At 55.0% G+C, this 13,280-nt stretch overlaps 5 protein-coding genes across 5 annotated transcripts in view; 3 read left to right on the top strand and 2 right to left on the bottom strand.

The window, feature by feature from the left end:
- The window catches only part of CHGG_06879 (uncharacterized protein), a gene marked incomplete at both ends in the record, with an annotated part of 2,412 nt that extends 1,252 nt beyond the window's left edge, over positions 1-1,160 (top strand). The window contains 2 exons of the mRNA XM_001224534.1: positions 116-191; positions 432-1,160. Coding sequence (XP_001224535.1) covers positions 116-191; positions 432-1,160 — 805 coding nt within the window. The remainder of the gene's footprint in view (positions 1-115; positions 192-431) is intronic.
- Positions 1,161-2,689: 1,529 nt separating this feature from the next.
- On the top strand, positions 2,690-2,919 carry CHGG_06878 (uncharacterized protein; the record flags this gene model as incomplete). Its single annotated transcript, XM_001224533.1, has 2 exons — positions 2,690-2,745; positions 2,844-2,919. 2 exons carry the CDS (start codon positions 2,690-2,692, stop codon positions 2,917-2,919), a joined length of 132 nt encoding a protein of 43 aa, XP_001224534.1.
- A 1,481-nt stretch (positions 2,920-4,400) lies between these two features.
- Positions 4,401-5,326, top strand: CHGG_06877 (uncharacterized protein; the record flags this gene model as incomplete). The annotated part of the gene is made up of 2 exons (XM_001224532.1): positions 4,401-4,569; positions 4,662-5,326. The coding sequence occupies 2 exons, from the start codon at positions 4,401-4,403 to the stop codon at positions 5,324-5,326; spliced, it is 834 nt and encodes a 277-aa protein (XP_001224533.1).
- Positions 5,327-7,582: 2,256 nt separating this feature from the next.
- On the bottom strand, positions 7,583-8,058 carry CHGG_06876 (uncharacterized protein; the record flags this gene model as incomplete). The annotated part of the gene is made up of 2 exons (XM_001224531.1): positions 7,583-7,857; positions 7,926-8,058. 2 exons carry the CDS (start codon positions 8,056-8,058, stop codon positions 7,583-7,585), a joined length of 408 nt encoding a protein of 135 aa, XP_001224532.1.
- Positions 8,059-9,510: 1,452 nt separating this feature from the next.
- Positions 9,511-11,096, bottom strand: CHGG_06875 (uncharacterized protein; the record flags this gene model as incomplete). The annotated part of the gene is made up of 3 exons (XM_001224530.1): positions 9,511-9,618; positions 9,907-10,758; positions 10,881-11,096. The coding sequence occupies 3 exons, from the start codon at positions 11,094-11,096 to the stop codon at positions 9,511-9,513; spliced, it is 1,176 nt and encodes a 391-aa protein (XP_001224531.1).
- Positions 11,097-13,280: the final 2,184 nt, after the last annotated feature.

The raw sequence follows: 13,280 nt of genomic DNA, 5'->3' as shown, positions 1-13,280 counted from the left end.
CCATAATCACCGACCATGGCGGCCGTACATCTCACGCCGCCATCGTCAGCCGCGAGTTGACCTCCCGGCTGTCGTGGGTACAACCGAGGACACTTACATGCTGCACACGGGCCAGGATGTCACCGTCTCTTGCGCCGAGGGCGACATCGAGCTTCGTCTACGAGGGTATCTCCGACATTACTACCAAGACGGTGGATCTGGCCCCGGCTGCCGCCGGTGCGGACGAACATCATGCTCAACCTGGCTAACCCTGCGGCGGCCTATCGCTGGTGGCGGCTTCCAGCCGACGGGATCGGCCTCGCCCGCATGGAGTTTGTCGTCACCAACGCCATTCAGGTCCATCCCATGGCTCTTGTTCCATTTGAACAGAGTGAAGGATGAAGAGGGCCAAGCAGGAGATCGCCCGACTGACGACTGGATACGATCATAAGCCGGACTACTTCGTCGACAAGCTGTCGCGCGGGTTCGCAGCCCTTTGCGCCACCGTCTATCCCATGCCGGCCATCCTCCGCATGAGCGACTTCAAGACGAACGAATACGCCGGCCTCATCGGTGGCGCCGAGTTCGAGCCAAAGGAGGACAATCCCATGCTCGGCTTCCGCGGCGCGTCGCGCTACTACTCGCCTCACTACAAGGAGGGTTTCGCACTCGAGTGCCGCGCCATTAAGCATCTGCGCGAAGTGATGGGTTTCACCAATGCAGTCGTCATGATACCTTTTTGCCGGACGGTCGGCGAGGCAAAGAAGGTGCTGGAGGTCATGGCCGAGAACGGGCTTAGGCGCGGCGACGACGGCCTGGAAATGTACGTCATGTGCGAGATCCCGTCCAATGTCATTCTGGCGGCCGAGTTCGCCGAGCACTTTGACGGCTTCTCTATCGGCTCCAACGACCTGACGCAGCTGACCCTCGGCGTCGACCGCGACTCTGGCGAGCTGGCCGATCTGTTCAACGAGCAGGACGAAGCGGTCAAGTGGATGATTTCACACGTCATCTCGGTTGTCCGCAAGGCGGGCCGTAAGATAGGCATCTGCGGACAAGCACCGAGCGACCACCCGGCCTTCGCGAAGTTCCTGGTCGAGGCCGGTATCAATTCAATTTCTGTCAGCCCCGATAGCTTTCTTGCCGTGAAGGAGCACGTGGTTGATGTTGAGCGGGCATAAGTATCAGTGTATATGCTGTGGGCTTACCAACGTTGTATATTATGCCGCTGTGATAATCAATCTCCAAATGGAATTATAAAGTACCTACCTACCTATACTTTGGCTCCAGTCTGCAAAGGCTCAGATCCCCCCTCACAACACTGCCCCCTCAATATCCGCCGCCGAACTCATCCCCACCACCTGCGGCACCCCCTCAATCGGCCTCTGCTACGCGGCCCGATTCTCCACAAACTGCTCGACCTGCGGCCGCAGCTTGGTCTCCGCCTGCGAGAAATCATCCACCGTGCCCGTGCGCAGGATGGATAGGCCCGGGAACTTCTCCCCGACGCGGTACATGAGCGTGCCGCACGTGGCGCAAAAGTAGTTGGTCATGAGCCCGCCGGACCGCACCGTCGTCGCCTGCGCGAAGGTCTGGAGCTCGGCGCGCCCCCGCACGTGCCGCAGGTGCGTGTCGGAAACGGTGATGTTGGACATGTACAGCCCACTGCTGATCTTGCGGCAGTCGCTGCAGTGGCAGACGTGTCAGTTGATGAGGCCGGGGCCTTGGATGGGCTGGGGGGGTGGAAGAGAGATTCCGGGAGGGGGGTATTCTGTCATTGTGTTCAGGTTGGCTCGGGAAAAGGGGGACTTCTATTTCGTCGGGCTGATGGTACGCACAAAAACAGAGTTTGGACTGCGCCGCAGAAGCAAGTTGCTGTAGCTTCGTCCTCTGTTGACCAGCCGTCACGGGCGAGGCCGGCAACAGGGAAATTGGGATCAAGCTACTCTTGCGTGCATGGCTCCGGGTGAGTCGGGTGAGCAGGGTGGAGCCAGGTGAGCCTCGCCTACGGAGCGTCAAACCCTCCTTACTTGGACTGGAAGACAAGAGCTGATTGAGCCAACTTCAGTCCATCGACGAGTCTCCTGCCCCCCGATGGTCACAACATCCACATCTGCAGCGAAGACCTCCAGTGTAATTGAGATCACAACTGGAGAAGGTTGAACAGGCTGGACGTTTGGGTTTGGAGAGTTGCGTTCGGCAAGAGCAGTTGAGTGAGCTTTGTTAAACCCAGTAAGTGCCTGCCCCGCTTGAGATGGACGAGGCGTAGTTGTAATATCAGGAGTCGACTGGGTAGGCTGGACAGACTGGCTAGGTTGGGCAGGAGGTATAGCGACAGGCGAAACAGGGGGTAGGGCAGAATTGGCTGAAATTCCATGATCCGAGTCGTCGTCAGAAACGAGGTCGAGCAGGAGCGTAGTCTTGCATCTCTTGCAGGCCTCCGTGAACTTGGCGGAGCCGGGTACAGGGTGGCGTTTGCCGGTAACAGGGCAAAAGGGGCCCAACATCTGGTGGGGTAGGGCAGGAGTGGTTCGATCAAGCGTGATTGAACGCAATCAAGCTTGAATAAATGTGTCTTAGAAGGAAAAAGATAGAGTAAGATTTTAAGAAATAAATATGTGGGCGATGAAGTTTAAATATTGAAAATCAAAAAGGATAATCCTTGAAAAAAGAATGGCGGAGCTGGTTGACAATCCATGCTGTCGTCATAATGTCTGTCTCGCAGTTGCTAAGAAGGTCGGGAGGATTGGGCAATGCGACCCCTTTGTATGTGAAGAATGACATCGGCTTCGGAGCCATGGTCTGCTTGACCCGCGATTGATGAGCGAGCAAGAAACTTGGTTTCTAGAATTGAAAACTTACAGGTCTCGAAGTCGCGGGCGAGGTGGTGGGCAGGACATTGTTAGCGACAAGCTCGTCGGTACAATCAAGGATGATTGAACGGAATGGATCTTCATGCGCGGGAGGCGGGGTAATGTGGCTGGAGATGATCTGGTTGCCGTAATTGCATGCGAAATGGTTTTCAGTTTGCAATCGGGGTTTGGTTGGGGCTTCTGGCACTGGTGGGGTGAACCGAGTGAAAATTTTGGAGGCGATTGGGTTTTGGGAGTAAGGAGGGTTTGACGCTCCGTACTCGCCGCTTTAAGCTCGCGCGAGCGGGGGAGGGGGGAGCCAGCGGGTGAGTGCGGCGCGAGCAGCGCAGCCAGACAGCTTGCATGCGATGCAATCCCTTTCGGGAAACAGAGAGCAGCCTAGTAAGGTTAACTCAAGAGACACCTGTTTTGCGCTAGCTCAAACAGGGAAGATCTCAGCCGCTCTGAGGCCGACCCAATCCCTCGTTTTTATTGGCTGATGGAACTGCGGGGATGGAATGATCGCGGACGGGTGCCGTGACCGGGTGCGGAAACCCCCAACGCCACGAAGCTGGTCGCCTCCGCCACTGCAAACCAGGCATAGCATCCCGCGTTGTCGCAACGCGCCTTCGGAGGAGAGATCGACCGGAGGGTCAGGTCCACAGCTGGAGCAGCAATGCTCCCCTCCACATGGTTTGAGCCTACTGTGTAGTAGCATTGGTTCAAAGGCGCAAAGGCGCAAAAGCGCACGCCCTGTGGGCAGAGTGATTGATGCACTAAAACGACAGCGAGCACTTCGCGGCACCCTAACTCAGTCGAACCGCACGCAAATTGAACCTCAGTAATGTGTTATGTTTTTTTCTCCTTTTTTTTTTTCTTGCACTTGACCCACCGTTGTACACAATCGTATCATTGTTCAGTTACACAAGGAAGATACAGTACATCATTGTTGTCTGAATAAAGTCACCAAGTGATTCCCCACCGTCTTCCGCTTCTTGGCGGCACTTGGTATCCTACGGTTAGCTCCGCTTGCCGGCCGGCTGAGGCTCCAGTGCGTCAGGAAGGCCCTCCTCAAGCAGCTTCGTTCCTGTACGCCTCCGCTTGGGCCTCACGGAGGCCAGGTGAGGCGGCTTTACCAGTGGATCCCAGAGGCGGATTTGGTTGGGGTCGTCGTAGATCGACTCGCCAGCGATCTCCCGTCCCAGTACCTTAGACAGTTGAAGGCGCCGACCAGACGCGATAAATCGCGCACGCCCCGGTCCATTCGGTCAGATTCCTGCTGCCGCTGCGCCGCGGGGTGCTGCTAGTGGTGGCGGTGGCCGGAGCGGCGACGCTCCGCTGCACAGTCTCCGTCTTCTCTAACGGCGGGCCGGGGCGGGCCTCGACATCCCGCTTGTAATGTTCGGGAAGCGGCTGCGGCCGTGGCGACGGAAGTCTGTGTTCCGAGGTGTGCCCGTGTTTAAATAATGTTCATGCTGAAACTCAGGGGCATAAAGAGTCTAGGCAACAATCCTTGGCCTCAGTCCATTACGCGCGCGTCTTCATTTTACCCACCCTAGCCCAACCAAGATGCCCTACTTCGACACCGTCACCGACCGTTCGGTCTTGTCATGGTGGCCTCTACCGCCGTCAGAACACATCAACAAGGTGGCAACCTTGCCTGCGGCCAGCAGCTGGTCAACTGACCGGCTCCGCGCCGCCCGTCTCGTGGTTCGCAGCGCCACCGCCCGGTCTGAGAGTGAGCCAGGCCACGTCCTGCCCGATCTGCGGGAGCATTTTGGTGGAGCCGAAGTCGCCTGCAGCCAACCACTCATCCGAGGTCTCTTGGAGGGCCCCAGCGAGGCAACCTCAACGGCACACTGACCGAGACAGAGTTTGTCCACCAGTACGGCGCAAGTCTCGCGTCCTTTTGGGCCGCCCTTGCCCAGTTCGGCGACGTTCAGGGTCTTGATATCGAGGGCGGTGACTTGAACGAGGACGCCGACGAAGACGACAAACGCCCGTACAGCCCAGGGTCCGATTCCTCCCACCCACACAAGCGAGTTCGGACACAAGTAGTGAATCCAGTCTACCGCAACAGCACGACAATGCGGGTCGGCTCCTCCAGCCCGTCGCGCGAGGGCGGCTCTCTGCAGGCGTCCCAGGGCTCCGACCCCGGCTATGTTAGCCAAGGTCGCGCCGCGGCCGACGTTCCGGAGCACGCTACTGTCCGGATTGCGTCTGCATTCCTCCGCCACCTTCTCCAGTCTTGCCCGCCCCAACACGAGACGCAGCACTATATCCCCACGAACTTGGTCGAGGTCTCAGACGGATCGCGCCGGTTTGTTGGCAAAACCGCCTATGACGTGGCGACCGGAGCCACAGCGGATGGGGAGCTGGTCCTGCACCGGCTTCGCAATGACAGGTACAACCTCACCGGACACCGCCCAGCTCTCCTCGAAGCCAAGAAACGGTTCGCCGTCATCAAGGATGGGCGACCGGAATTTACGGACTAGTTCCTCGGCCAAATGATATTGGCTTAGGCCGTCCCTTCCCAGTGGGCAGGATGCGAACCTGGAAGGCAACCCCAAGGTTGGTCAGTGGCTTTGACTCGAAACAGTGAAGGAAGAAACGCACGGTGAAGCTGGAGTCGGGCGGTAGTGGTTGTGCTATATGCCGGCAGTCTTTTTGCGCGAGGGCGATGACAAGAGCAACCAAGAATGGATGTTTTTGAGGATCCTTGGGGGTATGGAGCTTTACTAGGGTGTGAGAACGGCGTAATCCTTTCCTATCCGTGTGGCAAAGGTTCCCCGGTGGGTTGAAGTGGAGCTTTCTCTCCAGCATGGTTTCGTTAAAGTCGAGGCACGCCAAGGTGAAGGTTTCGGGGGCGGGCCGCCGCATTGAAACTGACACGTAGCAGATCCTAATACAGGCACGCGAGCGTCAGATCGAAGTGAAAATTAACGGGCTGGCTAAGTCATCAAAGCGGGGGGTCAGTACACGGAGGTTGGTTGGGAAGAGTGCGTGAGCGGTTGACGTTGGGCGGACATACTCCCTCTGAAGCAAGATGTGACGAGCGTCAAGCGGCGCGAGGATTTGCGCGACGGTGTCTAGAAAGTGCCGTCACGCTGCAAGTGCTGGTACAGTACTCGATGGTGGCTTCCGGGTAGGAGACAAGGACTCATCTGAGTCGGGATTCTTGAGGAGAGCGGTAATATCCACGCAACGAATGGCCCTAAAAATTCTCCGAGCAATTTTTGCAATCTCACGAAGTGCAGAGCCGATGGATGGATGGATGGAATTTATTTCGCCCGGAGGCACTGGGTCTATAGGGCCTTAGCACGCTAACTACATCCGGATCAAATCGTGTTGCCTTTAACTCGTACAACCCCCCTACTTCTTCCCTCTTTCTCGTTGCACCATTTACCTCTTGCCTTGTGCAGAGCCAATGGATGGATGGATGGAATTTATTTCGCCCGGAGGCACTGGGCCTATAGGGCCTTAGCACGCTAACTACATTCGGATCAAATCGTTTTGCCTTTAACTCGTACAAGCCCCCTACTTCTTCCCTCTTTCTCGCTGCACCATTTACCTCTTGCCTTGGTTGTTGTTAGCAGATCAGCTTGGAGTCTACTTTCTCCAACTGTTCAGCGTCCTATCTTCAGCAGCTAAAGCGGGACCTGCTGGTTAAGGCTCGTGGTTGAGACTCGTGGTGTTGAGTGTCGGCTTCTTCTACTGTGACTGGTCTAGGTTCTCCTCATTCAGCTCCAGCCTTCCTGTTGCCATTGCGTATTTGATCGTCGCCCGGACTGCCTTCATATCTGGTGACCAATGCCTTGTATCCGATGGCGCTTTCCCTCCCAGATAGAACGAGAGGCTTCCTCGTCTTGCCACTGTGCATTGCAGCATGTCTTCCCTCAGAGCTGTCCATCTCACGCTTTCGTGCTCGTCATCCCCCAACAGGAACCTACGTCACGTGACCTTTGTTTACTTACCCTTGAACCCCTTCTCCCCGCGGTCGGTCTGGCTTGTACGAGTTAAAGGCAAAGCGATTTGATCCGGATGTAGTTAGCGTGCTAAGGCCCTATAGGCCCAGTGCCTCCGGGCGAAATAAATTCCATCCATCCATCCATCCGCGGTCGGTCTGTTGCGGGATTCCACAACGTCTTCCTCAACTAAAGGGAGCGTGTCCTCGAACACGCGTTTTTGGCAAGTATGGTTCGAAAGGTTCTTCCGTAGCCGGGCGGAGTTGTGCTCGTCGCCATCCTCGCGGCTCCCCCAGGACGACTGTGATGCTGCCGACAACATGTTTAAGTTGAACGACGGCGCCCAAGCCGGGCAACAACTGCAGGTCGAGCTCCTCAAGAGACAATGGGAAGAAGCGAATGCCTTCCATGTAGACCGGAGACATAAGCAGCCTACTGGCGGTCATGGCTGCGGCGAGGCAGTGGAGTGCTCATTGGACTCCCCCATGACGCCGAGGTTTTGATCATCGGATAACCAGAAAGAATGGTGGTGGGCCGGCTCAATGATTTAGGGTTACCCGGCGTAATTGGGGTTTGGTAAATCTTCAAAAGACTTCTAGTTCGAGACAGCAACCGGCCATGATTTCGGGTCAACTCAAATACGCAGAGCGGTGGCAGGTCATTCAGTAGATGGGACCAGAACAAATAAGACGCTGTTAATTATGAGGAGAGGAGCCTGTAAGAGGTCCGGCGCGAGGCGGCTAATAAAACGTGCTTCCTATTGCTCCCTGTCTGGCCCGGAGAAGATCAACGCTTTCCCTCCCAATCCTCATACTCCTTGAGGTCTCTCGGTGGTATCGCCCCGGCGTCAAGATTGGCCTTGAAGGACCGGACGTCTTCGATGAAGACCGGGGTCGTTCCGTTCGCCGACGGTAGCTTGGCGTCCTTTGTTGACACGCCGCTCGCCTCAAGATGGACGGCAAGCTTCGCTCTCGACGGCGAGGTGGGGTGGATGTAATCCATAAAGAAGTTGACCATATCTGCCTTGGTGAGCAGCTTGATGTGATCCGCGTCCTGGGGAGCTGGACAGGAAGAGAGCGGTTAGTCTTACTATCATATAAAGGGAAAGAGTGGTATTGTATGAACTTACCGGTGTCAAAGGCATAGAGCTCGGAGTAGATCTGGTCCCAGAGTCTGTCGCTTTCTGTCATCATGGGCTTGGGTCTCTCGAGAAGATTGCCGATAATGCTGCGCTTGTTGCTCTCGAATTCTTCCTCGCTCATTTCTTCGAGTGTTGTGGCTACCGTCTTCAGAAACTCTTCAATTCGAGTTTCTAGTTACGGTGCCGTCTTCTCGCTCTGAATGACAAAGTAGAATCCGTACTGCGTGATGCTGGTCCAGGTGCCCGAGTAGACAATGTATGTCACGGATATGGATGGATGGAATTTATTTCGCCCGGAGGCACTGGGCCTATAGGGCCTTAGTACGCTAACTACATCCGTATCAAATCGTTTTGCCTTTAACTCGTACAAGCCCCCTACTTCTTCCCTCTTTCTCGCTGCACCATTTACCTCTTGCCTTGGTGTCACGGACAAGGCTCCTCACAAATCAAATATTTCGCAACCAAATAAAATACTTGGCAAATAAGCCAAACCAAATACGGCCCTATATTTGGCAAATAAAGGGCCACATTTGCCAAGCTTTATTTGGCTTATTTGACTTATTTGCCAAGATTAATGGGTTCCACACACATATATAACCCTAACCCCAGACTACACCGTCGAGACCGTCTTCTTTCAAGGCTGGCACCTGCACTCGCACCCCTGGCCGAGGAACTGGCCGATTCGTTCAAAAACGCAAGAAAAATTAGAACTGGCCAAATATATTTTTTGCCCAATTAGGAGATTGCCAGCCCACACCGCCCGCGCATCCATCCGCGCACCCACCAGAATTGGGTGGGAAAGAGAGAGGTCTGAAGCGGTGGTTTTCGTGGGCGGTGATCTTGATGTCCTGGGCATGCAGGCCGGTGGATGGATGCGCGGGCGCGCGGGCGGTGCAGGCCGGCAATTGCCTAAATGGGCCAAAAATATATTTGGCCAGTTCTGAATTTTATTGCATTTTTGTACGATTCAGCCAGTTCCCAGCCCAGGCCTGGCCCAGCCTGGGTGCGGGTGCGAGTGCGGGTGTGGGTGCATGCAAATGCTCGCCCCTGAAAAACGAGGTGTGGTTCAGGGTTAGGGTTATGTATGGGTATTTGGCTTATTTGGCAAATACCCAAATAAATATGCAACCTAGCCAAATAAATAAAATATTGGGGCGTGCCAAGCCAACCAAATAAAATAGGGGGTCTTATTTGATTTGTGAGGAGCCTTGGTCACGGATATGGCCGCATGCAGGGCCCCGATGGGGGGCGCGCGGGAAGCGTTCCCAGCCAATCATTAAAATGGGTCTCAGACCAATCAGCAGAGGAACGGAGGGAACGGCTCCCGTTCCCAGGATCCAGTATGGAACGAGAAGAACGATCACCGTTCCTCACGTTCCCAACAAAAGGTACGCTGGTACCTAGAAAACCTAGATAGTATATAGTCACTCGTTCTGGAGAGCTCTGGGAGTTCTCCTGTTAGCAATCACAACTACAGTTCGCTACAAGCTCGGAAGCCTAGGTACTGTTGAGACAAGTCTTTGTTGTGCACCCTTTGGCTGCACCGAACCTAAGCACCCTTGAGAGATTACCTTCAACCGAAGCTGAACCCTAACAGGACAGGGTCCTGAAGTAGGTTCGTCACACAGAAGTTGTCGGGTCGCAGGCAGTCGAGGCCTTCCTTGATCAGTGTTGGGCCGAACTTGCGCAAAAGGTACCCCACTCAGCAGATACTCCCGTGGGAGCGGCTTCTGCATGGATGAGCTGATCTGGCTCGTGAATTGGTAAGACTGCATCTCCTCCCTGAACCTGAAGTCGACCTCGGACATGGCTCTTTGCTCTTCGAAGATCCACTCTTGCGGCTCAGTCTCGCGCAAGAGAGCGATGTATTCAAAAACAACTGTGACAACTTCCTTGTAGCGCTCGAGTCCCTGGCGCTGGGGGTAGCAAACTATCTTTTTATTCATCGCGAAGGGAAATTGCCCCATACCTCTTCTGTCAGTGAAATATCACACGCAAAAATATTTGGGCTGCCGGGGCTAATTGGCCTGGCCGTGGCGCTGAGCTCGTTCGCCCAGCCTTTCGACTTGAGGTGCGAGATGATGCTTCTAGGGCCCTCGTGATGGATAAGATGGCTGATGTATTGGCCTGGCTGGGACTCGTAGAGATATTCTTGTTCAATGAAAAGGAAAGTGAGGGTGAGAGTTCGGATATCCATTACGGGCTTCGCGAAGATCTGGATTCCAAGCTGCTCCTCGGTAAAAAGTGCTTCCTCGCATCTGTTGGCGGCGAGATTCTTGTTTTTGACGGCCGAGAAGTGCTCGATGACCCAAGTCTGGAGAATATCGAGCGGTTCCTGTCCAAGAACACAGAGTTTCATCCGGTTCGCCGAGTAGTGCTTCTCATAGAAGTCGATGAACTTGTCGCGCACATTGATGCCCTGAGCCTCGGGCGCAATCTTCAAGGTCTCGAGATTGCCGCTAGAGAAATGGCAAAACGGATCTTTGGGGTTTGACAGGCACTTTTCCAGCTGCGCTAAACGCCGTCTGTCACTCTGCAGATTGTTCTGGTGCTCCGAATTTACGGCCAGCAGCTCACGGTCCAGTGTGTCTTTAAGAAATAGAGGCCCGATGAAGAATTGAGCGAAGCGGTCCAGGGCCCCCAGTAACGGCGAGGGGTTCGTCACCGAAGGCGCCTCTCCGTTGTCGGGTTTGGCGGAGACCTCGAAGTGAAAGTTCGTGGAATTTGCCATCGTATAGGCGTTGGCGGACCCGGAATGGTTTGATATATATCGTTTGTATTCATGCTCATCCGGAAACTTCTTGTTGCCCATGAAAAGCAGCTGCATATTAGGGTTAGTACCGGGTTCCGGACCCGAAGCCGGTGCCCGGCCAAGCGTCTGTACCAACACCGCCGGGTACATCTCCCAGGGCGAGCTGGAGCTGGCCCTGTCACTCAACCTACCCGGCTACTCGTCGTGGTACGACGCCGCGAGTGATTCGGACATGATGACGTACGGTAGCGACACCTGGGTCGCTTAAAAACCAAGGCGTCCCGTGTAGAGCGTTTCCAGGCGTTGAACTTTGGCGGGTTTGTCGAGTGGGCGATCGACCTGGCTGTGTTTGTGGACCAGCCGGACCCGTCGGATCCGCCGCCGACGTCCACGGGGGCCGACGACATTCCACTCATCACATCCGTCATGCCAACCGGCGCGCTCCCGTTCCCGACGTATTCTTGGGAAATTGAGGGCCAATGAGGGATGCAAGGGGTCTTCAGCAAGAGATGACATACAACCTTGGGATATACAGGTGGCACCTTAATGCTGTATGCACCTAGATACCTACATAATTTCATTCTCAATTCCTGGTCAATTCTTGGTCGTCTGGTTGCACGCCCTGTCTGAGCCCCTGAGAGGGTTCACACGTGCAATTATCGGCTTCATCCACGCTTGACACCTGTTGGATTGGGAAGGCGGTGAGGAGGGGCAATTCAGGGGTTCACTAGTGGCTGGGCATTAGTATTTTCAGGGTCAGGGCGAGGCCCGCGGCAGTGGGAACAAGACAGAGACACAGAGACACAGACATCATCATCAATGAACTGGTTGCCCCTCTTTCATCACCTTTTGGCACCCAAATCACCTTAGTTCAGTCATTTCGTAGCTGTTGGCTTTCCAACAACACCCAAACCTTTCCTATTGCGTCTTTGCCGAATTGGGGCCACGACGTTTATTTGTCGGCGCATGGAACCCTTTTCGCGAGTCAGTTCGTATTAGCAATCATTGGCCTAATGTCAGAAAGCGTGCCTGTCGCCATGTGGCGCAGCTTGCCATGGATCGACATGTAAGACGAAGGAAGGCCCAGGGCGACGGGCGCCACGGGGATTACGGTCTCACCGCCGAACAGTTTGGGCATAAATACAGCCCACCCGAATTTTTGTTCCACGATGATTATGTGACGCCTTGGCCTTGGTGACCAACAGCTTCACGGTGCAGCCTGTGACCCCCTCGTCCCAGCCGCTATGGCACGCCTCTCCTCCCTGCTCGCCGCGGCCCTCGGCTTATCCATCCCCATCGGATCCCATGCCGCGGTCGCCCAGCCGCCGCATTCTCAGGAAATCCGGAGCGCGTCTGAGCACAGCCAATCTCACCACCACCCCGCTCCAATCAACAAGCGGACAGCCCAGGAAGTGATTGCCCAGCTCAACCTCATCCCCAACGTCGAAAAGGGCTACTACGTCGAGACCTTCCGCGACACGGACAACGTAACCGACAGCCGCTGCCATCAGCACGGCCATCTACTACCTCCTCGAAGGGAGCGAGGGCTACTCGCACTGGCACCGTGTCGACGCCGTCGAGGTGTGGCACTACTACGCCGGGGCGCCACTCACGCTGTCGCTGTCTCGCGATGATGGATCGCCGGTGCGCGAGGTCAAGCTGGGCCCGGACGTCTTTGCTGGGCAACAGCCGCAGCTGGCCATTGGCAAGTGGGAGTGGCAGCGGGCGAGGAGTTGGGGGGATTGGACGCTTGTTGGGACAACTGGTAGGTTTTGAGTTTTGTTCTCTGTTGGATGTTAACATGTTCCTGGATACTGACCGCTTTCCAGTTGCGCCGGGGTTTGATCCGACCGGCTTTGAACTGGCTGAGCCCGGCTGGGTGCCGAACGGAGCCGCCTAACTGGAATAGAGGGAAAGAAATCAGCCGTCAACGGGATAGACTTGCACTTCTAATTAGCAGTACTTAAATGATAATAAGAACGCCGGGGGCTGTATGGTGCTAAGCGTCCCAACCCCCAAGTCTTTAGATCACTTTGCATAGCACTGCTGCTAAACCCAACGATTGTCAATACCTATGTTTCTAACATGAACGGAACAAACACCAACCCCCCTCACCTCAAACTCAAAAGGCAGCCGCCCCCATCAACCCCCCCATCATCATCCCCCCCATAAGCGGCATCATCAACGGCGTGCCAAACCCACCGAAAACCCACACACCGGCACCCAGTAAAACTCCACCCCCGGGCGATCCCACCTTCTGAACTTAAACAGAACACATGAAGCACACAATAGAAATGAAAAAAATTAATCCATAAAAGCAAAATACATCCCAGAATAGCGCAACAATACATAAGCCAAGAACAGAATCAAAAACAAGTTCATAAAAAAAATATTAAACAACAAGGAAAAGTTCGCACCGAAGAACGCAAGATCATGGCAGATCAATCAGACAATGCTAACCGAACTACTCACTACAATAAATCCAGAGCAGGACATAGATTTGGGCTTCGTCTAGAGACCCGCAATACGAGGTAGAAGACCATACCATATGACTAGACACGGACATTCATAGGACGACAGAAACACGAATG

Source organism: Chaetomium globosum, genomic scaffold (genome assembly GCF_000143365.1).
Source record: "Chaetomium globosum CBS 148.51 scaffold_5 genomic scaffold, whole genome shotgun sequence".
NCBI lineage: Eukaryota > Fungi > Ascomycota > Sordariomycetes > Sordariales > Chaetomiaceae > Chaetomium > Chaetomium globosum.
Note: the sequence above shows the minus strand (reverse complement) of the source record. Positions and strands in the feature narration are given on the sequence as shown.